The sequence below is a fragment of the Erithacus rubecula genome, assembly GCF_903797595.1.
Source record: "Erithacus rubecula genome assembly, chromosome: 3".
Lineage (NCBI taxonomy): Eukaryota > Metazoa > Chordata > Aves > Passeriformes > Muscicapidae > Erithacus > Erithacus rubecula.
This window is the reverse complement of record NC_136689.1, coordinates 137,254,875-137,281,159: the sequence shown is the minus strand read 5'-3', so window position 1 is coordinate 137,281,159 and position 26,285 is coordinate 137,254,875. Positions and strand designations below refer to the sequence as shown.

Here is a 26,285-nt window from a genome sequence, read left to right as displayed (position 1 = left end):
AGGAGGGGCTGTCATGGAAGCTGCAAAGCAGAACAGATTTGCCTGTTTTCCAGCTCTGAGAGACCTGGCCCTGGAACACCTGGGATAACCTGAGGCTGGAGAATGTTGGGTTCCAGTCCTGCCCACCAGCTGCTGCTGGAGACAAGCAGCTGGAGGAGACGAGCCTGTGGCCGCAGCTCAGAGCCGCTTTAGCTCTGTTGCAGTGTTTGTTTGCAGTTTCCTGTGTTGACAGTCCCCGTTAGTGACACGCGTGGAGCACTGCAGGACCTCCCGTGCCGCGGCTCCCGCTGCCCCAGCACCGAGCTGCGCCCGTCCCTGGGCCTTGGGCAGAGCCGCCGCCCGGCCTCAGGTGCCTGCTGCTGCTGCACCGCAGCCCCCCGTGCGCCCACCGTGCTGGCGATGGGCAGCGGGACCCGGAGCGGGACCCAGAGCGGGAGCGGGACCCACAGCGGGACCGGAGCGGGACCCAGAGCGGGAGCGGGACACGGAGCGGGAGCGGAGCGGCGGGAGCAGCGCGGCCGGGCCGGAACCGGAAGTAGCGGGGGCGCGGCTCTGTCAGGTGACGCCGCACGTGGCGCTGCCCGCTGACGCTCACCGGTGACGTGCCCGTGACGTCACAGTGACGCGGCAGTGACGCCATGCGTGCCCGGCCCAGGCCGAGCGGCTGCGGGCGCGGCTCGGGGCCCGTGCTGCGCCCCCACAGTGAAATCTGCAGTTCGCTGCCCGCAGAACCATTTACCTGCAGCTGTGAGCAGTTATTGAATAACTTTAAACCAGCGGGGAGCCGCTGCGCAGTGAGGCTGTTTCTCTTCAGGGAGGACAGAGGAGACACCCTGACTGCAATACCTTGTTTGCCTTCTCCACACGCTGCAGAACTAGTTGGTGTGGATCGCGGAATCCCGGAGTAAGCGGGGCTGGAAGGGGCCGCGGGGTCACCGAGCCCGGCTCGTGTATCCGGGACCCACTCCAGAGCCCAAACACCCTCTGGGTGAAGAACCTTTTGCTGATTTCCAAGCTAACCTTGCCCTGACACAACCTGAGGCCATTCCTTTGGATCCTGTCACTTTGAGGCCATTCCTTTGGATCCTGTCACTGGTGACTGCAGACATCAGTGTCTGCACCTTGTCCCCTCACAAGGGAGTTTCAGACAGCGACGAGTCTGGACTAGAAATTGCGTTTGCTACGAGTGCTGGAGACAGGGGCTCTAGCAGTGTGGGGATGAGCTCTGGCTCTGGGTGTCCTCGTTCCTGTGGGGGAGCATTAATGGCCCAGCCAAGCAGGTCTGGATTTTTCTCTCCATCAGGTGAGACTGGATGCTCCGAATCCCCGCTGGCTGCACAGGGAACCCTCCATGTGGTCAGAGGTTAAGGCCAGCTGACCTGATCCCAGGGATCCTTCCTTAGGTCAAGGACCCTTCCTGGGTTTTTTCCCCAGAGGGAGAGGATGGCTGTCAGGTAAACAAAAAAGCAAGCCCTCACAACAACTTGGTACCCAACCAATGCTGCTGGATAAATATAACATTGATTCTTTGCAGATTATTCCCCATTAGCCCCATTAATGGAAAGCAGTTTTCTTTAAAAAAGCAAACAACTTCTAAGAGTGAAACTGTGCAAGGCCACATTCCTGCTCCCCCTCCCAGAGTTCCTCTCAGATGTTGATTCTGCTTGTTAGAATAATGCAGGATTTCTCCACAGTTCTTTACAATAAAAAGTCAGTGTGAAGAACTAGAGGGGATGACTCGTGCAGCCACTGAAGAGACTTTTCCAATTGTGTCAGCACAGCAGGGGGTGGGAATTGGATCAGGCACCAATGCAGAGTTGAGCGACCGAACCTGTGGTCACTGCAGAAAAAATCATCTCAGTGCTCAGTGCCACTCAGTGCCTGGGATTCCTTGGTACTCAGCTAGCATCAAAACAGGCAGATCACGTTAAACAGCCTCAGAGCAGACAGACAAAGGGTGACAGCAAAGCTGCACTTAACCCAGATAATCTGATATGTACCAATGCAGAGCCTGGACAGATCAAACCCAGAGTGGCAGCTGGGATGAGTCACCAGTGTGGAGTCAAGGGGAAGATTCACCCCCTTCTCCTCCATTATCAGAGAGCCTGTGGATCTGCACTGCTGAAGAAGTGACTCTGGAATGAGTTCCTGTTCTCCAGATGACCTTGTCTCTGCTCGTGGTGCCTGTGGGGCAGGTAATGTGTCTGTTCTTGCATTCTGTCAGCGATTACATGGCCACGGGTTCCCTGGTGCATGGAGCCAGGCGCCAACTGTGGTATTCACAGAATCATGGAATGGTTTGGGTAGGAAGGGACCTCAAAGCCCATCCAGTCCCACTCCCTGCCACAGGCAGGGACACCTCCCACTATTCCAGGCTGCTCCCAGCCCTGTCCAACCTGGCCTTGGACACTTCCAGGGATGGGGCAGCCACAGCTTCTCTGGACAGCCTCTGCCAGGGCCTTACCAGCATCACAGAGGAGAACTTCCTGCCAGTATCCCATCTAAACCTGCCAGAAGCCAAGCTCCTATCAGGTTAGATTTCCATGATTTCAGTTTTAAAATCATGGAATCACAGAATCATTACGGTCACAATAGACCTGTAAGAGCATCAAGACCAACCACCAGCCCAGCACCATCACCAGGTTCACCACTAAACCATGTGCTTGAGGGCCATATCCCATGTGTTTTGAATTCTGTGGCACTTCAGGAAACAAATGTGTTCAATCTTGATCAGTGCTGAGACCCTTCTCAGTGTTCCTGTTCAGGCTGCTGCCAAAACTGGGCTATAGCAGTACCCCAGGGTGACCTGTGAGACACACATGGGCTGTGCTGGTTCCTGTGGAGAACAGTGCAACAGAGCTCTCCTTCCTGCTGCCCAGCTGCTGTGACTGTTCACTCTCTGCTGCTGCTCAGGCTGTTCACTCCCTGCTGCTGCTCAGGCTGTTCACTCCCTGCTGCTGCTCAGGCTGTTCACTCCCTGCTGCTGCTGCTCAGGCTGTTCACTCTCTGCTGCTGCTGCTCAGGCTGTTCACTCCCCTGCTGCTGCTGCTCAGGCTGTTCACTCCCTGCTGCTGCTGCTCAGGCTGTTCACTCCTGCTGCCTGCTGCTCAGGCTGTTCACTCCCCTGCTGCTGCTCAGGGCTGTTCACTCCCTGCTGCTGCTCAGGGCTGTTCACTCCCTGCTGCTAGCTCAGGCTGTTCACTCCCTGCTGCTGGCTCAGGCTGTTCACTCCCTTGCTGCTGCTGCTCAGGCTGTTCACTCCCTGCTGCTGCTGCTCAGGCTGTTCACTCCCTGCTGCTGCTGCTCAGGCTGTTCACTCCCTGCTGCTGCTCAGGCTGTTCACTCCCTGCTGCTGCTCAGGCTGTTCACTCTCTGCTGCTGCTGTTCAGGCTGTTCACTCCCTGCTGCTGCTCAGGCTGTTCACTCCCTGCTGCTGCTGCTCAGGCTGTTCACTCCCTGCTGCTGCTCAGGCTGTTCACTCCCTGCTGCTGCTGTTCAGGCTGTTCACTCCCTGCTGCTGCTGCTCAGGCTGTTCACTCCCTGCTGCTGCTCAGGCTGTTCACTCCCTCCTGCTGCTGCTCAGGCTGTTCACTCTCTGCTGCTGCCCAGGCTGTTCACTCTCTGCTGCTGCTCAGGCTGTTCACTCCCTGCTGCTGCTGCTCAGGCTGTTCACTCCTTGCTGCTGCTGCTCAGGCTGTTCACTCCCTGCTGCTGCTCAGGCTGTTCACTCCCTGCTGCTGCTCAGGCTGTTCACTCCTTGCTGCTGCTGCTCAGGCTGTTCACTCCCTCCTGCTGCTGCTCAGGCTGTTCACTCTCTGCTGCTGCCCAGGCTGTTCACTCTCTGCTGCTGCTGCTCAGGCTGTTCACTCTCTGCTGCTGCTGTTCAGGCTGTTCACTCCCTGCTGCTGCTGCTCAGGCTGTTCACTCCCTGCTGCTGCTGCTCAGGCTGTTCACTCTCTGCTGCTGCTCAGGCTGTTCACTCTCTGCTGCTGCTGCTCAGGCTGTTAACTCCCTGCTGCTGCTGCTCAGGCTGTTCACTCCCTGCTGCTGCTCAGGCTGTTCACTCCCTGCTGCTGCTCGGGCTGTTCACTCCTTGCTGCTGCTCAGGCTGTTCACTCTCTGCTGCTGCTGCTCAGGCTGTTCACTCCCTGCTGCTGCTGCTCAGGCTGTTCACTCCCTGCTGCTGCTGCTCAGGCTGTTCACTCCTTGCTGCTGCTCAGGCTGTTCACTCCCTGCTGCTGCTGCTCAGGCTGTTCACTCTCTGCAGTCCCAGCAGAAGCAGCTACCAAAGTCTGATATTAGGTGTCTCTCATTGCACAAGCTTTGCTTTAATCCAGACATCATCAATCTGGGGCACGAGTGTCCCTTGTTTGCAGGCCGTTGGCACAGGGAGCCTAGTAAGTGACAAACAGTAATTACCCAGATTACTGCACTAATCCAGTGTAACAATGCAAACACATTGTAATTCATGAAAACCAAACACCACTTACACATGTACATTGCATTTACAGTCAAAGAAGAGTCTCTAAAATAACTAGTATATCTTGGAAATAATACAGGAAAGTAAACACAACCAACATTCAGAATAAAAAAAGCCACAAAGCTTTATTACTAATTCTCAAGTGGAAGGATGCAGGCGTTTTTCATTCCATTAGGAATAGTTTTAAAATCAGTAATTCCAGGTAATATTCACTCTGGAGTGCAAAAGAAATTAGGTCAGGAGAAGTGAAACCTACTATAATAAAGTGTTGGTGATGCATTTTTCTGTACAGCAATAGTGAAACTGAAAGTAAAAGCTTCCTGTTTGATATTATTTTTGAAAAGGTGGAACAGAAAAGGTCCACAAATACCTGGGGAAAATAGAAAATGAGAGGTTTAAATTGTGTAGTATTTAATAGTGAGAAGGTGATGATTGTATTTCCGTTACTGAGAAGTACTTTAGTCAAAAACAAGTTCTGTGACCCAATGAAGCAGATTAAAGTGGTGTGAGATAAAGGCTGAAACAGTAGTGTAGGGGGTAGCTCTGGCCTCAAACTGTGAAGGCCAATGTGTTTTCACTGGGATTTTCTTCACATAATAACATCTCAGAATAACTCACACAGGTCCTTGCTGGTGAATCTGGAAGCCAAAATTCAAAGATTTTAAGCTCCTTTACAGTTCATTCCAGACTCTTACTACAAGTCATCAGAATTTAAGGATAAAAGGTTTGTAAAGCCCCACAATGAAACCTTGTAGAAAAACTAATCTGATTTCCTGAGGGATTTCACCAATTTGTATTTCAGTGGGGTACAGGAAAAGCTCCAAACTCATATTGAAACTGGCTTTCCTTACAGGCAGGATTGGTTCAGCTCATTCTGAAGCACAGCTTCAGACCTTTGGCACTGTTTATCCCACCTAAATTTCTATCTGAGCTATCAGATAGATGGCGTAGCTCCCACTGAACCCAGGGGGGTCCAGCTACAATTCATCTTTTTGGTCTGGAAGATCTGATTTGCCCCCATGTACATAGACACCATTCCAAGACCTTTGGGATGAGCTGGTGCTGATGCAGCCACTCTGCAGGAGTCACCAGTGTCCAGCCTGAGAGATCCTGCCTTAAACAGCCATATCATAACCATGACACTCCCACCAACATCATCATTTCTGGAGCCTCAACACAGATCCTTTGCAGCCTCTTGATGGCAGAAAAGATATTATATCAAAGATGTAAACAAAGAGAACTCTACATTCCATTGGAGAGCAGAAGTGTTCCACCAGCAGGAAAAGAAGCCAAGCAGCTGATGAATTGTTACCTCGACTGCAGTGCCTGAAGGGGCTCCAAGAGGTCTGGACTTTAGACAAGGGCCTGGAGTGACAGGACAGAAGGGAATGGCTTCCACTGCCAGAGGGGAGTTCAGCAGGGATGTTGGGCAGGAATCCCTCCCTGTGAGCGCGGAGGGGCCCAGAGAAGCCGTGGCTGCCCCATCCCTGGCAGTGTTCAAGGCCAGGCTGGATGGGGCTGGGAGTAATCTGGGACAGTGGAAGGTGTCCGGGGTGGGACTGGATGAGTTGTAAGGTCCCTTCTGACCCAAACTGATGTGTGATTCAACGATCACTGAGTCCCACTGCTCCCCCAACACTCCCAGCACCAACACAAACCCAGGTCCCCAGGTGCCACATTCGCACCACTGTTAAATCTCCTCAGGAACAGGGACTCCACCACTGCCCTGGGCACTGTGCCAGGGCTGCAGAGCCCTTTCCTGGAGGAATCTTCCGAATATCCCACCTAAACCTCTTCTGGTGCAGCTTGAGGCGTGACCTCTCATCTTGTCGTTCCCTGGGAGCAGAGCCTGGCCCCCACCTGGCTCTACCCTACTGTGGTACAGAGCTGTAGGGAGCATGAAGGGCCCTATTGAAGCCCCTCTTCTCCAGGCTGAGCCCCCAGCTCCCTCAGCCGCTCGTGGTGCTCCAGACTCTTCCACAGCTCTGTCCCTTCTTCGGGCACTCTGCGGTCCCTGAGCCGTGAGGAGCCGTGAGGAGCCCGGCTGTGCAGCACACGCCGCCGCCCCTCGGCCGTGAGGAGCCCGGCAGAGCCGCACAGGCCGCGGCCCCTCCCGCTCGCCCCCCCACCCCGCTGAGTCAGCGCGGGCCCGGCCTCGCGGCGGCGGCGGCTGCCGGGCGGGACGAGCTGGGACATGAAAGGTGCAGCAGGCGCTGCCACGCCCGGGGCTGCGGGGAATCTCGCTTAACCCTTCCCTGCCCGCGGGCCCCGGCTCGGAGCGGGGGCGGCCATGGGGGCAGGCAGGAGGCCGCGGCCGTCGGGCTCGGAGCCCCTCGCGGCACCGCAGGGATGCGGCGGCACGGTCGCCATCCCGCTGCCCCCGACCCTCCTGCTGCCCCTGCCCCGGAGCGCCGCTCGTCTGTCCCCAACACAGCCAGAGCACACGTGCCCGAGGAGCCCAGCGCCCCTTCCCGGGAGCGGGCCGAGCGGCCCTGGCGGGGCCGGGGCCAAGGTCTGCCCCGGGCCCGGGCCGAGGCCCGGCACGGCGCAGGGGCTGCGGCCCGGCCCTGCCCCAGTGCCGAGCTGGTCTGACAGGCTCGGGGCAGACGGGAAGGGAGAGGCCTCCGGCGGCTCAGGAATGCGCAGCCCTTATCTCTGGCTCCCTGCGCGCCTGGGGAGGGAACAGCTCTCCAGAGTTTGCCTTTCTCTCGCTCTTACTCACCCCCGCTCTGCCTTGGGTGGAGCCTCGCCCGCCTGGCTCCCAGGTGAATCAGGGTGCAGGCACGTCCAAGTGAGCAGAGAGTGACCCACCACCTGCCCCGGCTCACCTAGGAAGGTAGAGAAGGGTGGAGACCTCGTGGGTACCTGCATGGCCGCCTGAGCCAGAGAGTGCCCCACGACCTGCCCGCCAGCTGCCCGGCCTCCTTGGCAAGGTAGGAGAGCGGCAGGTACCTCCTGGGGTGCCTGTGTGGCTGCTGAGGTGGAGGGCAAGGGCTGGGGAGGGTCTGTCCTGCTCCTCGGCGGGGCTGAGTACCCGGCGTGCTGGACAGGGAATTCCACAGGCACTCCATGGGCAGCAGACGGCTGCTTCTGTGCTGCGGCAGCAGCTCCAGCCACGCCATGATGGCGAGAAGGGAGAGGCACAGGAGGTGACAGTGAGGCAAGGGAGGGTGAGAGAATGTCCCAGTGCAGGCAGCAGGGGATGGGGAAGGAATGGACCCAGAATGTCCCAGTACAGGCAGCAGGGGATGGGGAAGGAATGGACCCAGAATGTCCCAGTGCAGGTAGCAGGGGATGGGGAAGGAATGGACCCAGAATGTCCCAGTGCAGGTAGCAGGGGATGGGGAAGGAATGGACCCAGAATGTCCCAGTGCTGGCAGAAGGGGATGAGGATGGTAAGGGAAGGGACCCAGAATATCCCAGTGCTGGTAGCAGGGGATGGGGATGGGGAAGGAATGGACCCAGAATGTCCCAGTGCTGGTAGCAGGGGATGGGGAAGGAATAGACCCAGAATGTCCCAGTGCTGGCAGCAGGGATTAGAGATGGTGAGGGAAGCGACCTGGAATGTCCCAGTTGTGTCAGGGATGGCAAGGGAAGGGACCCTTCTGTCCTCAGATCAAAAGTGCTTATCAAACACTTGTCAGAGTTGTGTCCCTTCCCCTTTGAGAACTCGCTAGGGAGCAGATAGTGCCAAAGGCAGCCTCGTTCTTTGGGAGGATTGCGGGCTGGCGGAGCTGCCCATGGCAGAGGCAGGCTGGCCTGCCCCCGGAGCAGGAGCGCCGCGGGTGCGCGGGAGAGGCGGGCGAGGGGCTGTGCTGGGTGAGCGCGGTGCTCCCTGCGCTGCCCGCACGGCCGCGTGTGCTGCAGTGCTGCAGTGCTGCAGTGCTGCAGTGCCAGCCTGGCACGCCACGGACAGGTGAGCGTGGACAGGTGTGCACACGCACACACACTGGCACTCGCTGGGCTTTCATAGGTGTGAGCCTGAGCACAGAGCAAGAGGATGGTTCCTTGTTGCTCACTCTAAATTGGCCAAGGTCAATAGGGGTCAATTATGGATCTTGCCTGGCCTGAGGATTGGCTTCTCCTTGAACAGTTAGAAAGGGAAGAGGCACCTGTGAAGGAACAGAAGTACTGATCACATCCTTCTGCTGCTGAAAACATCTAATCTGTGGAAGCTGCAATAAGCTCAGCTGCACGACCGGTCAGAAATAGGTCAGTAACAGCAAACTACCCCAAACCAGAGCAGTGACAGCAGTGCTAAACAGCAGTTCCCAGTTCCCTGTGTGTATGCTGTCCCTGGATCAGGAGGCAGGAAAGCACAGTGTGTCCCAGCCCCATTGGATGGAACATGGGAACTGCATTTTAGGGAGAGAAAGTTGTTTTCATTTTGGTCTCATTCCCATTTACCAGAGGGACTTTATAGTTACATTTGAGGGGTAAAAAGAGAATTGGTTTTGCTGTGACCTGGTAATGGGAGCATTCTAAGGGGGAAAAAAAGTTTTGCTCTTCACTCATGCCAAAAGAAAAGTTGTTCCCCCATGCCTGGAAGGCCAGGCTGGTTGGGGCTGGGAGCAATCTGGTCGTATTGGAAGGTGTCCCTGCCCATAGCAAGGGGGTGAAACAAGATGTGTTGGAAGGTCCTTTCCACCTCTAACCAGTCTCTGATTCAGAGATTCTGCAAATGTGGAAATGTCTGGATGCTTGTGTCAGAGCAGGGTCATAGCTCAGGACAGATTCACCCATGTTCTAGATGTAATTTTTCTGGCAAGCACAACTTTCCAGGCAATGGAAACTCACCTTCAAACCCTGCAGGACTGGAATTCTTTGCATTTTACATGGGACACGTCTGGACTGCCTATCAGGCCCCACATGCAGGATTTTTATAGTCTTAGTGAGGAAGAGGAGATCAATGAGTGCATTTCTAAAATCAGTGTGCATGGGAAGAAAAAGTCAAGGGCATCATGGTTCTCCAAATTAGGCCTTACACTGTTTGTCCCCTTTTTTTAAGTTCTCTGCTTTAGGCTTCCTTATACTTGTTGTCTTTTGGATGAAAACCCAGGGGAGGGGATTGGCTGAAGGGTAGTGAATGTGGTGTGAGTGCTGGTGTCATAGATTTGGTGCTGGTGGCCTTTGGGGCTCAGGGCACTTTCCCAGCCCAAAGGGTTCTGTGATTATTCAGATAATCTGCTAAGAGATACCTTTTGCACACAGGATGATATTTCATTTCCAGCTGCTGTAAACATCAGGCTTTGTGCTGGTGACTCCCCACAGCTCAGATTTCCCTGTCCACTGTGTGCCCCTGCTGCATGGGACAGTTAAGGCTGACAGGTTCACATGCTGCCACTGTGGGACATGTTGACAGGTGTCTCAGTAACCACAAAGAAAATTACAACGTGTAATTCTTCTGCCACTTTTCCCTTCCTCTGGCCTGCAGAAAGCTCTCCTGGATATTCTGAATGTCTAGCCACTTTTCTGATTCTCCTGCAAAGAATGTTCTCTGGGATCCCTGGCCCTAGTAAGCATAGATGAGTGAGAGTGCAGTGGGTGTTGGAGGTGCAGACTGGCTCCCAGTTCCACTCTGACACATCCTGTAGCATTCAGGGCATTTGCTGCTCACCAGGGACACAGAAAGAGTCCCTGGAGCCATTTAGCAGGGTCAGCTGCCACAGGCATGAACACAGAAAGTGCTGCTGTGATCTTTGGGAGCTCAGTGAAAAACTGATCAATTGAAGCAACTTCTCATCTGAGGGCCAAAACACCTGAAGTGAAACTCCCAGCAGCAGGCAGAGGTACTGTCTTTTTTTAAATGATGACTGAGATCCACATAAGACCATCCAGAGTGAAGAATGAGGTGGCATTCTCTCAGATGATTAGCATGGAGTGATCAGCTGTTCAGATGACCAAAGGAGAAGGTCTGAGAGCATTGTACAACATTTTAACAGAAATAACAAATTCTGACCAGAAATTTTGGCAGTAACCCAGGCTTTGAGCCTACTGCCTGAAGAGGACATTGAGAAGGAGACCATGGTGAGACTCAGCAGGAAATGCAGACAAAATAATGGAAAGAGAAAAAATAAGAATTAGGACTTGTCAGAGGCAGCTGTAGTTAAAAAAGTGTCTAGTCCAGGTTATTGCCCATATTTCAGTGTCCTGTTCTGAGGAATGTGCCTGAGCCCTGCTTGGTGAGAAGAGCAGTTGGTGGGAAGGTGCCCAGCATCTATTTTCATGCGGCTGTGGAATGGTTTGTGTTGGAAGGGCCCTTCAAACATCACCTGCAACCCCCTGCCAGGGCCACCTTCCACTGTGCCAGGCTGCTCCAGGCTCTGTCCAGTGTGCCCTTGGACACTTCCAGGGATGGGACAGCCACAGCTGCTCAGGGCAGCTTCCTCTTCAGCCCAGCTCTTGTGCCATTCCCTGGCCAAGTAGGAAATTCTGGGCTACACTTCACAACTACAAATGCTGCACCCCTCTGAGACTGGCAAGGTCCTTTTCAGGAGAAGTCCAACCCTTAGGACAGAAGATGAGCACACACAAAGCAGCTTCTGGGGAGAACAAGCATGTCCTGCTGTTCATACAGGTTCTTTTTCTGCAGCAAGATCAGAAGGCACTGGCTTGTCCTTCCATCACACAGTGCGGAATTAAAAACCCCACACCTTAAACCGTATTCGAGGAGACAGGTCCCTTCCCAGATCATTTACCAAATGCAACGTTTTCCTGAGAGCAAGCTAACACTTTCCATGTCTCATTGTCACCATGTCTGCTCCAGTCATTTTCCCTCAGGCACTGCTGTCCTCTCCTAAACCCAACCCTCCTAGAACGTCAGCAGTCTGTTTGCATAGGATCTTTCCTTTTTTGTTTTTTTTTTTTTTTTTTTTTTAGGCCAAGTATTTTCTTTTAAATAATTAATTTGTGAACTTTGTGTATTGAGACATTTTGGAAATACGATTTTTTTCACAGCCCACCCTAAGAGATGCCATTGAATGTGGTGCACAGGCCAGACGAGACCCATCGCAGGGATCAAAGTGCCTGGATTCATTTCTTGTGCGTGGTTTGGAAGTCCTTCAAGTGCTGATAGCACAGAGGGGTTTGTGGCTGGCTGTGCAGGGTGTGAGCTGAAGAACAGTCTGTCTGTGCTGCCTTTCTTTTGGTGCTGTCTGGGGAGGGGAAGGAGCAGGTGGTTAAGCCCAGGAACTTGTGTCTGTACACACGTAAGGGGTCTGGGGAGCAGATCCCAGCCCTTCCAGAGTGTGGGATCCAGCCCTGCTTCCTGGCAGGCAGCTCCTTCTGGGTGCTGCAGGCCCTGGGCAGGCTGAGCTCTGGGAGTGTCCCAAAGCAGCGGAGCAGGTCCAGCCAGCGCCGGGATCACCTGAGCCAGGCAGCCTGGGAACTGGCTGTGCAGGCACAACACGCAACAACAAGCACTGCAGTCAGCAGCAGGGAGATGGGGCAGCCCCGGGTGCTGAGCCAGCAGCAGGGCTGGCACCAGGCACAGCACAGGAGAGGCAAAGGGAGCACTGAGCTGCTTCCCTGTGCTTAGACTGGCCAAACACGGTGCTGCACACCCTCACAGAGGCTCTGCGGAAAGGCAGCTCCTTGCATTCACTTAGTTATTTAATTTAATCTCTAGGGCTTTGTGGGGATCACAGCGTGTCTGAATCTGTGATTCCCTGCTGCTCTGTTAGGAAAAAAACAGTCAAAGTCTATTGAAATGGAGCATAATATGGACAGGCACCAAATGCTGCCTAAGTCAACAGCTTTGTGCTTTTCCCAGTTTCTGCTCCTATAATGAATCCAGAGGTAAAGGGACAGTTTTTACCCCCAGCTTCCTCTGTCAGCCACTTTTCCTTACATTAAATATTCCACGTGGTTGAGTGCTTTTCTGTGTGGAGTAACCTACGGGCTGTGATCACATCTGACTCTTTCCTTTATTAAGGGGCTCTGACAGCTCTTGGGCATCTCCAAACTGAATGCATGTGGCTGGTATCACAGCCAGTAAAGTCACTCCCATTTATACCAGTGGGAACAGAGGCAGATCTCAGGCCAAGCCAAAGGGAAATTTCCTTGGACACACCCTCCTCACCCCCACCTTGATCATCATAGCACAGGGATGGCTGAGACCTGCATGCTCCTTCCTTTCCACCTATTCCTCTCCTGATGGTGTTTTGGGCACAGAGAGGAGTGACTGCACTGCACCAGCACAGCAGCATCAGGAGCAGCAGTAGGAGTAGCAGGAGCAGCAGCCAGCACTGTCTTTGGCACAGTCCAGGCAGACAGGCAGAGGAGAACTGAATCCTGCTTCTCCTCAGCCCATTCTATCAGCCTTCATCTCCCACTTGTTAAGTTTCCAACAAGCTGCTTCGTGCTCTCCTTTATCCACTGCCCCCAAGCATGGGAGGAGTTGCTGCAAACAGCCACAGAGCTGCTTTCTCTTCTCCTGCAGCTTCCTCCTGCAGCAGCCAAGCACCAGCCCAGACCAGTGTGTGAAGGAGAGTGCCAGCAGTACTCACACCACCTTCTTTCTCTGGGGTTCTTGGGGCTTCTGTGCACGGCCAGGAGTTTGACTTGGTAGCTCCTGTGTGTCCCTCCCAACTTGGGAGATTCTGTGATTTTTTCCAGACCATTCTGGGTACCTGTCTGTGCTCATGCTTGTCCCAACCATTGTACTAGGAGAAGGATTTCTTGGGGAGGAACTAGATTTTGCAGATCTGGTTCTAAAGGTTCTGGTCATGAGTGGTGATACTTCTAAATTTATGGACATAATTTCATGGAATGATCACTTAGGATAGCAGAGAAGTGCATGAAATGCCAAATAATGGTAACAGACTTTTAGAATGTGTGAAGAAGTGACACTGTGACACATAGGAGTGGGCTGTAACCCTGCTGCTCTGCAAACAGGCTGGGACTGCTGGGGGTCTTCAGCCTGGAGTGGAGGGAGCTCCAGGGACACCTGAGAGCCCCTTCCAGGGCCTGAAGGGGCTCCAGGAGAGCTGGAGGGGGACTTTGGACAAGGGCCTGGAGTGACAGGAAAAGAGGGAATGGCTTCCCCACTAAGGGGAGGGTTTAGATGGGATATTGGGAAGGAATCGTGGAATATTTTGGGTTGGAATACCTAAATCTCATCCCTGCCAGGGGCAGGGACACCTTCCACTAGCCCAGGTTGCTCCAAGCCCCATCCAGCCTGGCTTTGAACATGGCCAGGGATCCAGGGGCAGCCACAGCTCTGGGCACTCTGTGCCAGGGCCTCCCACCCTCACAGGGAAAAGTGTGTCCCCAATATCTGACTCATCCTCTGCCAAAGTTGCCTCCCAGCCTCTAGGTAAATTCTGGTGTAAAGCACAGACAGTTCCAAGCAGGATGGATTGTGTGACAGGGTTAGGGGGAATCTGAGTTAAAACAGTTGAGGTCTGAGCACTGAGGCTTTAGCAGGCTGATTGTTAGTATCTGGGAGAAGAACTAAGAGAATATTTGACTAAGCATGAGCATATCTGTTAGAAGATGAATCCTGTCCCAGATTTCTTGGATATTATCATTTTCCATCACCTGCAAGGTGGTGCAGGTAGCACATTATACATATGCATTTGGTCACTGATCCTGAAGGAGTCATGCTGGTTCTGAAACTGGTGGCTTTTGGGGCATTCCAGGTGCCTTTGGGCATGCCAGGCTCAGCAGGTGTGGCTGCAGTCTCACAGAGACTCCTGTGACAGCTGGAGGCCAGGCCAGGTGTCCTCGGGCAGGAGCTGCTCTGTGTGAGCTCCTCATTTGTGTTCTGGCCATGCCTTGTTCATTTATAGTGACTTGCCCAGGGCGTGAGGGCTTGGTGGTGGGAGAAGTAGGTTTCCCCCCTCCTGCCTAGTTTGCTTTCTGGAATTTTTCTTTCCTTGAAGCACCAGGGGCTTGCTTGCCTGCAGGATCAGCAGGGATGTTGCCAGTGTGCTCAGTGGTCTGAAGAATGCCTCAGGTCCTGTATCAATGCTTTCTGATCAAAATTCCAGCTTAAAGCAATTGTTGGGATTTTTTCCCAGGTCATCTTGGCAGGATGTAGCAGGATTCCTTTCCTTTCCTGTCTAATGCTGGGACAGTTCTCTCCCACTCTTCCTGGGAAGCTTTTCCTGGTAAAATTGAGGCTGTTGAAGGCATGGAGGATTTTGGTGATGTGCTTGAGCTTTCCTCTTCCCTTCTGGAGGCACACTGCAGGGTTTTGGGACTAAGGGACTTCAGGGCCTTAATTTGCCAGTAGTGTCATGGAAATGGATGTTCAGGGGTTGAACACATGGCACAGCTGCTCTCCCCCTGTACCCACAGGCAGTTTGCTGCCTGAGCTGTAACTGCACACACAATATCTTGTTACCCTTTATAAAGAATATTTTGTTACCCATTATAAAGACTCCCAAGCAAATTGCTACACCTTATTCTTTTTAACATCCTCCTTTCTACCCCAAGTCCTCATTACTCCTGTCAGAAGATTTTTGCAAATAAAATAAACAAGCGTGTCAGTAAGTAAAACTTTCTATTAATCAGTAGTTACAGGCTGAAAATGTACATTTGAGATTTTTAAGTTTGTGAGTTAGTTTCTTTGAGAGTTGTGATGGTTCAGAATTCCAGAAGTGCAGCATTTGTCTTTTCCTGGAGTGAGGGAAGGTGCAGGAGATGGATTTGGAGGTGCAGTTCAAAGAGGGAGCCAGCCCCTGCCTGGGTCAGACTCACAGATAAGCTAGGTTGGAAGGGCCATGGGGATCATTGGGGCAGCCCCTGGCCCCACACAGGCCCATCCCAGGGGTCCCCACATGTGTCCAAACGCTTTTTGAACTCTGCCAGGAGCCCCTCCAGTGCCCAGCCACCCCCTGGGTGAGGAACCTTTTTCTGATTTCCAGCCACCCCTCCCCTGATCCAGCTCCAGCTGCTCCCTCCAGTCCTGTCACTGTCACTCAGAGAAGGGATCAGAGTCTGCTCCTCTCTTCCCCTGGTGAGGAAACTCTGCAGGTTGTTGTGGGTGCCCCTGGTCAAGGGGAATCCAGCCATCAGGGAAGAGTGCTGATAACTGATGTGTGCCCAGTCTCCTGATGTGTTCTGAGCTCCTGTTAGGAGAAACCAGGGCTCAAAGCATGGAATGCAACATACATGGAACACACAGTGCTGGAGTAAAAAATAACAAGGCAGTGTGGCACAATAAGCAATCCATCTCCTATTTCCTGAGGTGTGTGAACTGCTCCTCCAAATCCAGCCTTGCACTGGGATAATGAAATAACACTTGGAATGGATCAAGACTAGTTAAGAGAGCAGTGAAAAGATAGGAGTTTAAAAGCCAGTTTTGTCTTAGAAACCTCCCTCTGGCACACAAATGTCAGCCAGAAGTGTCTGTGATTGCTCCCATCTGATGTGGAGAGGAATTGCTTTCCCAACAGTGGATGATTTGATGCAGAACTGGAGAACCAGCCTGGCAGCAGCCTCAGGACACCAAATCTGACCCAGGGCCTCAGAGCTCTGCCAGCTGCAGACAGCTGATCCCAGGAGCTGGAACAGAGCAAAATGAAATCTAAAAAAATCCATTAACTAAGTGCAGAATCCATCTGAATTCAGCAAGATGGTCTGTAACAGAAGAAATTGTATTTATTCCTTGAGCTGAACTCATCTCACACCCACCAAAGTGACAAAAGATGATAAATATCCTTTGGGGCTCCAGGTGATTTCTTCCCTTCTGCTTCACCTGACAGGGAAGGATTTTGGAAGATTAATGAAATATCCAGAATTTTGTGTGTGTGTGTATAGCAATTTATTTTTTATTTACTTATATCTATAAACCAGCATTTTTCACACAAAATGAGAATTCCTCAACATGGTATTGTTCTTGTTGCAACCCAGGGAATTAAAGGATGCCAGCAATTAATGGAATCATGGTTTGGGTTGGAAGGGACCTTTAGAACCCACCTTGTTCCACCCCATGCCCTGGGCAAGGACACCTTCCCTCAGACCAGGTGGCCCCAAGCCATGGAACACGTGCAGAGCTGGGCCAGACACTTGGGGCACAGACACAGCTTCTGGTTTTTAGTTCACAGTTCTGAGTGTGGGTCTGTTTTGGAGGAAATCCCCCCTAGTGCAGGGTTCCAGGATCCCCTGCAGGCCAGCAGCCCACCCCCAGCCAGTGTCCAGTGGGACCAGGACCCCACAGCCCCACATCCCTGCTCCCCAGGGCTCAGGGAAAGCCATGAGGATCACTTTGCTTCCACACCAGTTTTCCTCCTTTGCTGGTTCCATTTTCCCTGCTCATTCACAGCTGGGGCCTGGAGAGGCTCCTCACTGCAGCAGAGCCTGGCCCCATCTGCTGCACCCTCCTGTCAGGAGCTGCAGAGCAGTGAGAGTTCTCCCACACCAGCCCAGGGGTTTCCTCCTGTCCCTCTGAACCTTCCACCTGCAAGGTGAATTTTCTGCCCATTTAGTCCTTGTGCTGGCAGCCAGGATGCTCTGGGCAGGTTTGTGGATGTGTTCTCTAGCCTGAGGAATCAGAGTTCAGGCATAAAGCACCATTTCTTGGGCTGTGAGGAGTGAAACATCCATATCCCCAGCCCACTCTGGCCATGTAGTGCTGCTGTTTCCCACCAAGTAACAGTATTACCTGATGCTTGTGTAAAGCTGTCTTCTCCCTCTTCATTTATAACTTAGCAAAATAATTATATTAATGTACAATTGCTTTGCACTTTACCAGCATGACATTCCCCCTGCTGTTCTGATTGTCCAGCAGTACCACAGGGTTCTTCTGATGCTTCTTCCTTTCCATGTTGCAGTTGGTCCTTTGTCTCTCACACTCATCTCTGAGCACTGTGAGCAGTTGGCTGTGGGACCATTGTCCCCTTCGTGGGTTTCATCTGGATGAGCTGGATATGTTATTCTTCTCTCCAAGATTAATGGAACGTGGTTTCAAGTCCTTGAAATGACATGACACTGCTGAAATAGTTAAAAGCAGGAACATTGGTAACTTGAGCATCCTAAAATCACAGAATCCCGGGATGGTCTGAGTGGGAGGGGACCTTAAATACCATTTTGTTCCACACCCCTGCATGGGCAGGGGCACCTTCCACCACAGACACATACTGGAGTGCTCTGTACTTTCTTTCTCTTACACAGGGAAAAAAAGATGTGGAGTGGGAAGATAGATGCAGACACTTTGGACTGTAAAGGCAGCTGCACGGGCGGACTATGAAGATGATTATCTGTTGCAGTACCTCACATGTGGGCCTGTTGCATTTTCCTATCCTTATATTAAGACCATATTTTTTCCTGCAGCTTTACCAGGAGATGCAGTTTGAGCAGGAGTAACTTGTGGGAGGCTGAGGCTGGAGTAGCACAGCACTGCTGTGTGCCAGGCAGGTCAGATAAGAACCTGAAACTAGTTTATCCTTGCAGCTCCTAATGAGTGATAGCCTGAGCCTGAAGTCTTTATCTTTCTCTCAGTCCATGGCAACCCCTCCCATTTTAGAAGCAGAAATGTTGGATGGCAACGACAACAGCAGCAACCCTCACCTTCTGTACTTCACTCTCAGTAAAAAACTTAGCAGAGTCACTCACTCTTTTGGGGATCAGGAGGAAGTCAGTCTCTGCTGGCACCTCAGAGCTGGGGTGCAGAGAGCACTGCAGCATTGACATTAGCTCAGAGTCTAAAGACAGAGTGCTTTGAGCAGTTTGTGAATCAGTCAGATATTATTGTTGTGGCACAACAAGCTTTTCTTTCAAAAATGGTTTAAAATCAGATTTGTCTATAGTCTCAAATAATTGTCCCCTATAGACAATTATCAGATATTGCATGTCAGCCTCTTTGGCTCTGGCTTTTCTCAGCGTGAGGAGACTGAAGAATTGATCACATCCCTTGTTTTTTATTTCTTCATTCACCTCAGGAAGACTCCTGTGCCTTGTGACTGTTATACCAGCAGGACACCCCTATACTCACCTGTCCCCACACACCACCTGCTCCTGATCACTGAGGTGTTTTGAACTCCCAATTGATGAGGGTCCAGAGGGTGCCCTTGTGTTCAGGCTTTTGGTTTAGGGCCACATTACACAGAATAGATAACTTCTGTAGCATTTGGAAATTTATTTTAATGGAGTGTAGATGATAACCACCTACAACTTTGTTCTTGACTTTAAAACAAACGATAAATTGAAGCTTAGCAAGCAGCAGCCTAAAAGAGAAAGTTGACATTCTGTTGGATGCATTGCCCTTGCTTATCCCAGGGCTGCCTGGTTGGTTTGTTCCTTATTTTGGCCCAAACCAGTTACCTGTGTGAGGGTAATGGTTAAGTGACCCAACCCTTTGCCTGACGTTAGGTTCCCATGCCTTTGGATTGAAGTTTCTCCAGCATTGCTCCATGTTCTTTTCACCTCTGCCTTTGCCCTGCGAGGAAGCTGCGTTGCTGTCACAGTGCTCTCATGGATGTTTGCTCTCCCTCCAGCCCTCCCGCCGCGATGGCTCGTCGGTCCCAGAGCTCCTCCCAGGGGGACAACCCCCTGGACCCCAACTACCTTCCCCCGCACTACAAGGAGTACTACCGGCTGGCCCTGGACGTGCTGACCGAGGAGGGCAGGGAGAGCTACCAGCGCTTCCTGGCCGAGGAGGGCGCCCCCGATTTCCTGTGCGCCTCGGAGGTGGAGCACATCAGCCAGCACCTGCAGAAGCCGCAGTACGGCGGCCAGGAGGGCGAGGACGCCGCGGGGGACAACGACATGGACGGCTCCTCTGGCACCTACTGGCCCATGAACTCGGATCTGGCCGTTCCTGAGCTCGACCTGGGCTGGCCCATGGTCTTTGGCTTCAGGGGAACAGAGGTGACAACGCTGGTGCAGCCACCCCCGCCAGACAACCCCAGCATTAAGGAGGAGGCTCGCAGGATGATCCGAGCAGCTCAGCAGGTGAGACAGGAGAGCCCAGCTGGAGCAGAGCTGAAACCACACGTGTGCCAGAGAAGCATCAGAATACAGAATCATAGTGCAGTGCTTTGGGTCAGAGGGACCTTAAAGCTCATCCAGTGCCACCCCCTGCCAGGGCAGGGACACCTTCCACTAGCCCAGGTTGCTCCAAGCCCTGTCCAACCTGGCTTGGACACTGCCAGGGATGGGGCAGCCACAGCTTCTCAGGGCAGCCTGTACCAGGGCGTTATCCCCCTCACAGGGAACAATTTCTTCCCAATATCTCACCTAACTCTGCCCTCTGGCAGTGTAAAGCCACTCCCCTTGTTTTGTCACTCCAGGCCCTTGTCCACATTCCCTCCTGAGCTCTCTTGGTACCACTTTAGGCACTGGAAAGAGCACTCCAGGCTGAGCAACATCAGGTCTTCTGCCAACTCCCTTAACTTTGTTTCCAGAACCTGACAAAGGAGCAGAATGATACAAATCCACCACTGACTGCACCACAGCTCGTCTCTGCTCTGCTGTCAAGGCACGGGGTCCAAGGCCATGCTAAAATACACCAAGAGTTCACAGAATCCCAAAACATTAGAGAGAGAAGAGGCCTCTGGAGCTGGTCCTGTCTACTCCCCTGCTCAGAGGAGGGTCACTCAGGATGTGTCTTTGAGCATCCCCAAGGCTGGAGACTAAACCTTTCTGGTCAGCCTGTTCCCATGCTGATGGTCTCCCTACAGTCCCAGAGGCTTTTCTGTGACTGAACTGTAATTTCCTGTGTTTCATTTGTGTGTGTCCTCTCCCTGGGCACCAGTGAGAAGGGTTTGGCTCCTTCTTCCTTCCACCCTTTCCATCATGTGTTTATACTGGGGAGCTGGGAAGGACAGGAAGGTAAACCTGTGAAGCTGCTTCCATGTGATCAGCACAGGGATGCAGCTGAGCAGTGGCTGCCTGAATGCTGGCAGGAACTTAACTAAAAATGGCACATGGATGTTGGAGTGGGGGGACCAGCTCCATACGCCATCCAGTGTGATTACATGGCCAAAAACTTCATGGAACCACTGGATTGATGAGTTGGGAAACACCCAGGGGCATACACAGAACATGCACCTTCCTGGGCAGAAATTCTCTTCCCGTTTGGGGCCCACAGTGCTTTACAGGAGCTTGAATTGGGATGTTTCCTGTTCCAAGAGGAAGCTGAGATGGGGACGGTGCACCTTGGGAGTGTGAGGAGCTGGGAACGTGGTTGGTGAGGACATGAGGCCCAGGTGGCTGACTGCATCCCTTCCCCAGGTGGTGGCCATTGTGATGGACGTTTTCACGGATGTGGATCTGCTCTTTGAGGTGCTGGATGCCGCCTCCCGCCGAGTGCCTGTCTACATCCTGCTGGATGAAATGAACTCCCAGCTTTTCCTCGACACAGCTGCCAAGTGCAGAGTCAACCTGAACTATGTGGAGGTGAGCAAAGACCTGCCCTGCCTGATTTGTGTCCTAGGGGGGTGTCCTGTGGCACAGAGGGCCAGTATGGCAGGAAACACCTGAGAGAGGGGAGAAGGGGCTGTAGCCTGGTGAAAGATGAGTGAGAAGAAAGTGAGGAGAGCTGGGGTGACGTGGGGTGAAGGCTGAAGACGTGCTGAGAAAGGGTTTGTATATCAGTGTGTCTGCAGGCAGAAGCACTGGAGTGCAGGATAAGCCAGTGGCAAGGTGCAGGCTCAGAGGAGTCAGGGGAGGCAGTGGGGTCCCACCTGAGCCAGTGCCTTTCTGCTTTGCAGTTCCTGAGGGTGAGGACAGTGTCTGGCCCAACCTACTACTGCCGCACAGGGATGTCCTTCAAGGGGCACCTGAAGGAGAAGTTCCTGCTGGTGGACTGCATGGTGGTGCTGAGTGGCAACTACAGGTGAGGAGCCCTGTCCAGTTCAGACACACTCAGCTGCTTTGTGAAGGGGCTGGCTGCAGAGGAGCTCAGCTCCCATCTGGTCCATTCCCAGCAGAATCTGCCATAGCCTAAGGAGTGTAAGATTCGCATCTTAGTATGGACCAAATGGACTTTGACCTCCACTCACAGAATCATCAAATCACAGCATGGTTTGTGTGGGAAGGGACTTTAAAGCTCATCTTGTTCCACCCCCACAGCCCCACATGGGCAGGGACACTTTCCACTATCCCAGGTTGCTCCAGGCCCTGTCCAGCCTGCCTCACTTCCAGGGATGGGGCAGCCACAGCTGCTCTGGGCGAGAGAGGTAGGTGGTTTTAGTGCTGGCTGGTTTTAGTTAGGACTGGGATCAGCCATTAATACATTACCACCCTTTAGGGAATAACAGCCTTACCAGCTAAGGTGTTCATTTTTGGCAGAATAAATGTTTTCAGTGATAATTGCAGTAGAAGAATTTCTCCTTCACATCCGAAAAGGGTGATGGGGTGAACATGCTCTAAGAATGTAGCCATAGAATCACAGAATGGTTTGGGTTGCACAGACCCCAAAGCTCATATGGCTTCTCCCCCTGCTGTTGCCAGGGAGACCTTTCCGGGCCAGATTGCTCAAAGCCTACCATGAGTTGCTTATCGTGGTGGAAGATAAGCAAATAGAATTAAGTGTATTTTAAAACTCAGTATATGAACAAAAAATTGTAAGAACCTGATTAAAGTCCACATTCTTAATAATAAGATTCCACTTTGGTTTTTTTCCCTGATGTTTGAACAGAATTGCATTTGATGCTGTACCAAACAACTAACTGCTCCAATTGGATCATTTTTTGTTTACAAGAGTATCCAGTTACTTCTGCCACACTCCCATGTGCTTTGGGCTATCAAATACTGCATCATTTCTGAGCTGTGGAAGGGCTCAAGGTGAGGCTCAACCAGGCTTGGAGCAACCTGGGCTGGTGGAAGGTGTGTCTGCACATGGCAGAGGCTGAAACAAGGTGTTTCAAAACCCAAACCAGCCTGGGATTCTGAGAGACAGGCTGGTGAATTGGTAAAGCAGCATCTGGCACTTCCACGTGGGGATTAGGGACAAAAGTTTTACTCACTGAAGGATACTGAGCAGCAATTCTTTTGGGAAAAGTACTCCATTTTGCAGTGGAGAGAGTAACACCAGCTAAAGAAGTCCTTGAGCCCAGACAACCCCAAACCAAGCTTCCTTCCTTCCTTTTAATTCCTTTAAGAATTAAAACATAAGTGGGAAGGAAAAAAAAAAGACAGTAATTTTAAGGGTTTTGGTTAAACTCAGCAGGCAGCCAAGCCTCACAAAAGGGTCCCTCAGGATTCCCAGCAGGATGTGGTAGAGAACTGTAAAGGTGGGAACACTCCTGGATTGTGGTACAGTCTTGACAGCTACAGCAAACCTGCAGGCACAGGCAAGGCCAAGTAAGGGATCCCTTCCCCCATCCCATCAGCCAGCAGATGGGAAAACAAAAGCAGAGCTTGACTTGGGAAGATGAACACCATAACACTGAACATCTCCCTCCTCATTTCCAGCCCAGCTCCTTCTGGCCAGCCCCCCCAGACTGTGTGGCTGGAAGGGTTGTGCCACCCCAGGAGTAAAATCTTGGGTTTGTTTATTTTGGAGGTTCCTCCCCAGCCTTTGGGGTTCCTCTGGCTGGTGTCACCTGCCAGGTGCTGAGTGCACACACTGAGTGGTGTCCAGGTCTGACGGGGTTAAAGACAGGAACATCTCCCTCACCTGATTATCATCAGCTCACGCTCTGGGTGACACGACTGACTGGCTTTTTAGAACAGAAATCATTTATTGCTGTAAAGATGTGATCCCAAACCAACCAAGCTGTTAGCTTTGGGAACAGTCATGTGTAACAAGTAGCTGCAGGGGGATTTTCTGCTGTTATTTTGCCCTATTTCTGCCCAACCGGAAAATTTAGAATTTGCTTCAGGTGAGCAAATGTTTTAATGCAAACAGGTACAGCTGAGTTACTTGATGGTAACGCCTTCCATCACTTGTGTTCTCTCTGCAGCTTCATGTGGTCCTTTGAGAAGATTCACAGGAGCATTGCACACATTTTCCAGGGCGAGCTGGTGGCCAGCTTTGATGAAGAATTCCGCATTTTGTTTGCACAGTCGGAACCCCTCGTTCCCCCAGCCAACGTCTTGGCAAAGGCAGAGAACACGTTTGCCATGGCTCCCTTTGGCAATAACATGCCTTTCTTCCCCAAGAAAGGCCCCCTGATGTTCCAGAGGGATGAGAGTCTCTTCCCCTCCTTCATGGACAGGGTGGATCCGGACAGGTACTTCCTGTCCAACTTCCGCCGGGACGACATGCTGCGGCACACGGTGGAGGGCTCTGCCCTGCGCATGTACAAGAAGGTGGAAATGGAGAACTCCCAGATGGATCCCGTCAGGGGCTTCCTCCGCTCCAAGCAGCTGGAGCTGGACGCTTTTAAGAGACACAGCTTTGCAGAAGGAACGTTTGAAAATTTCGCTTCTGCCAAGCAGTACACCCGGCAGATGTTCATGAACAACATGGACGAGTTCAAAATCCAATCCAGTCATTTCCAGAAGGACCAGTTCTACCAGTACCAGTTTGAACACCCCCATCTTTCTGGCAGACCTCAGGGATTCTTTGACAGGATTCGAGGGGGGAGGCCGGGATTCAATGAACTGGAAGACTATGGAGAGGGACCCCGATACCCTGAACTGGAGCCCAGTTTCCCTCAAGAGGGCTTCCCCCTGCGGCTGGATTACGTGCCCTCCAACTCCTCCAGGGAGGTGAGACACGGCTCTGACCAGCTGAACCCTGCGGGCAACGGCCCCATGGGAATGATGCTGCGGAGGCAGAATATAGGACAGAAGTTCATCTGCCAGACTTCTCCCACGCAGAAGCAGAGCCTGGAGCAGCGCCTGTTCCTACAGGACAAGGATGAAGACCAGGACGACGACAAGAACACGCAGGAGAACAGAACAGGGTTGCGGAACTGGAGGATCTCTTCGTACCTCAGCGCGTACCAGTCTGAGCCGGACGAAGGGCTCCCCATGCCCATGGAGTCCGAGGCCTACAACGATGCTCTTGGGGATCCCCTCACAAAGCATCCCACTGACCTCGTCCCAGCCTTCAAACCCCCCACACCCTTCAACAGCAAGCCACTGGGAATTGACAGTGCCAAGGAATCTGCAGACCCTGACAGAGCAGGTGAAGAAACCTCAATCATGAAACCAGATGCCTTCAGGTCCAGGATAAATCCCTTGATCCAGAGGAGCTCCAGGCTCAGGTCCTCTCTGATTTTCAGCGCTGCCAAATTAGATCAGCCCAACACCACAATAGAAAAGGTGCAGATGATCCAAAAAGAGCAAATGTCCAGTGAGGTAACCAAGGACAATGAAACCGTCAAGACAGCTGCCTCCTCCAAAGTGGCCGAGCTGCTGGAGAAGTACAAAGCTGTGGGCAAGGACATGGAGCGGGGCACAGTCACCCACACCAAAGCTGTCTCGGGTTACCTGCAGGAGGAATCGCAGAACACGGAGAAGAAATGTACCAAATCTGTGCAGTATAAGATTCTGGAGAGCAGGGTGCTGGACTCCAAAGACTCCTGCAGTACTTACAAAATGCACGGAGAGTTGGACAGAGCATTTGGAATAGCCTCATCCAGCCCCCAGCTTGGGGATGCCTTGAGTAAAGATCCCCTGGCACATTTTGGCACTAAGGTGGACAAGCTGTCATCCCGATTTTACCCCATCGAGAACAAACCTCCTCTTCCAGAGAAGGAGAGCCTGATATTTGTAGGAGACACTCAGAAATTGGCTCTTCCAGAGAAGAAGGACAGAGTGACCTTCAGAGAAGACTCTCCAAAATTAGTCAATACAGAAATGAAGAAACCTCAGGTTAGGACAAGTACTACGTCCTCAGTTCTAGAAAGCCTGTCTAGAAGTCAAGGGTCTGACAGCTCTCTCAACAAATCTGAGGAAGACTGTTCAAAACAAGAGCAAAATCCCATGGAGTTTTTAAGAAAAGGGTCACTACGCCTGAAGCAGTTTTTGAACCCAAAAGGTGAAAAGAAAATGGAAGAGGAACCTGCTTCTGAGAGCGGGAAATGCGACAAGCAGGCAGTGGTGCTCAAACGATCATCCACAGGGGACTGCCAGGAAGCCATGGAGGAAGAAAAAGCCCCCAAATTCACAGCACCAGCCCCCCCCAAGAGCAGCCAGACAACACAAGGGAGGTTCCCTTCCTCCACAGCCAACATCCTGTACAGCAGCAACCTGCGTGACGACACCAAGGTGATCCTGGAGCAGATCTCTGCCAACAGCCAGAAGAACAGAGCCGAGCTGGCCAAGCAGCTGCCATCCACCAGCAACCCTGACCTCTCCAGGTCCACCACAAGCCTGGAAAGAAAAGGGGAAAAGGAAAAAAGCTGCAACATCCACAGGTCTGAGAGCTTTGGGAGCCAGAAGAGGAACCTCCAGCGGCAGCCGTCAGAGGACAGAGACACCCTCCTGAAAAAAATGGAGAACATGCGGAAGGAGAAGCGAGTCTACAGCAGGTTTGAGGTGTTCTGCAAGAAGGACGAGCACACAACTCCCAGTGAAGAGGAGTATGACACAGATGCCAAAGACAAGAAAATGGGGAAATTCATGCCCAAAATCCTGGGGACCTTCAAGACCAAAAAATGATCCTAGAAATCCTATTTAATTCCATTTAATCACTGACTGTCACAGGGAAACGAGGAAAAAACTCATCCATGATGGCTACAAACCCCAATGGCAATGCTCCTCTTGGTTAGTGAGCAGAAATGTGTCCAGCATGAGCCTCCCACGGCAGTTTGCTCAATAAAGTCAGGTGGTACCAAACAACCTTATCACAGTATGTTCCAAATAAAACAATTAAAATGCCAACATGCTTCAAAAACAAGTCTCTGTTACTGTACAAAACTAAGTGATAGTCTCTGTTAAACCCAAAGAATAATTTCAGCAG

The 26,285-nt window shown here is 52.3% G+C and overlaps 1 protein-coding gene across 2 annotated transcripts; it reads left to right on the top strand.

The window, feature by feature from the left end:
* The first annotated feature begins 658 nt into the window (after positions 1–658).
* Positions 659–26,206, top strand: FAM83H (family with sequence similarity 83 member H). 2 transcript variants are annotated; one of them, XM_079301836.1, is made up of 5 exons: positions 659–2,195; positions 18,922–19,378; positions 20,660–20,824; positions 21,139–21,263; positions 23,335–26,206. In XM_079301836.1, exons 2-5 carry the CDS (start codon positions 18,935–18,937, stop codon positions 25,982–25,984), a joined length of 3,384 nt encoding a protein of 1,127 aa, XP_079157962.1. In that variant the 5' UTR covers positions 659–2,195; positions 18,922–18,934; the 3' UTR covers positions 25,985–26,206. The 2 variants fall into 2 exon arrangements, with proteins under 2 accessions (XP_079157962.1, XP_079157961.1); XM_079301835.1 differs by lacking the exon at positions 659–2,195 and adding an exon at positions 7,002–7,413.
* Positions 26,207–26,285: the final 79 nt, after the last annotated feature.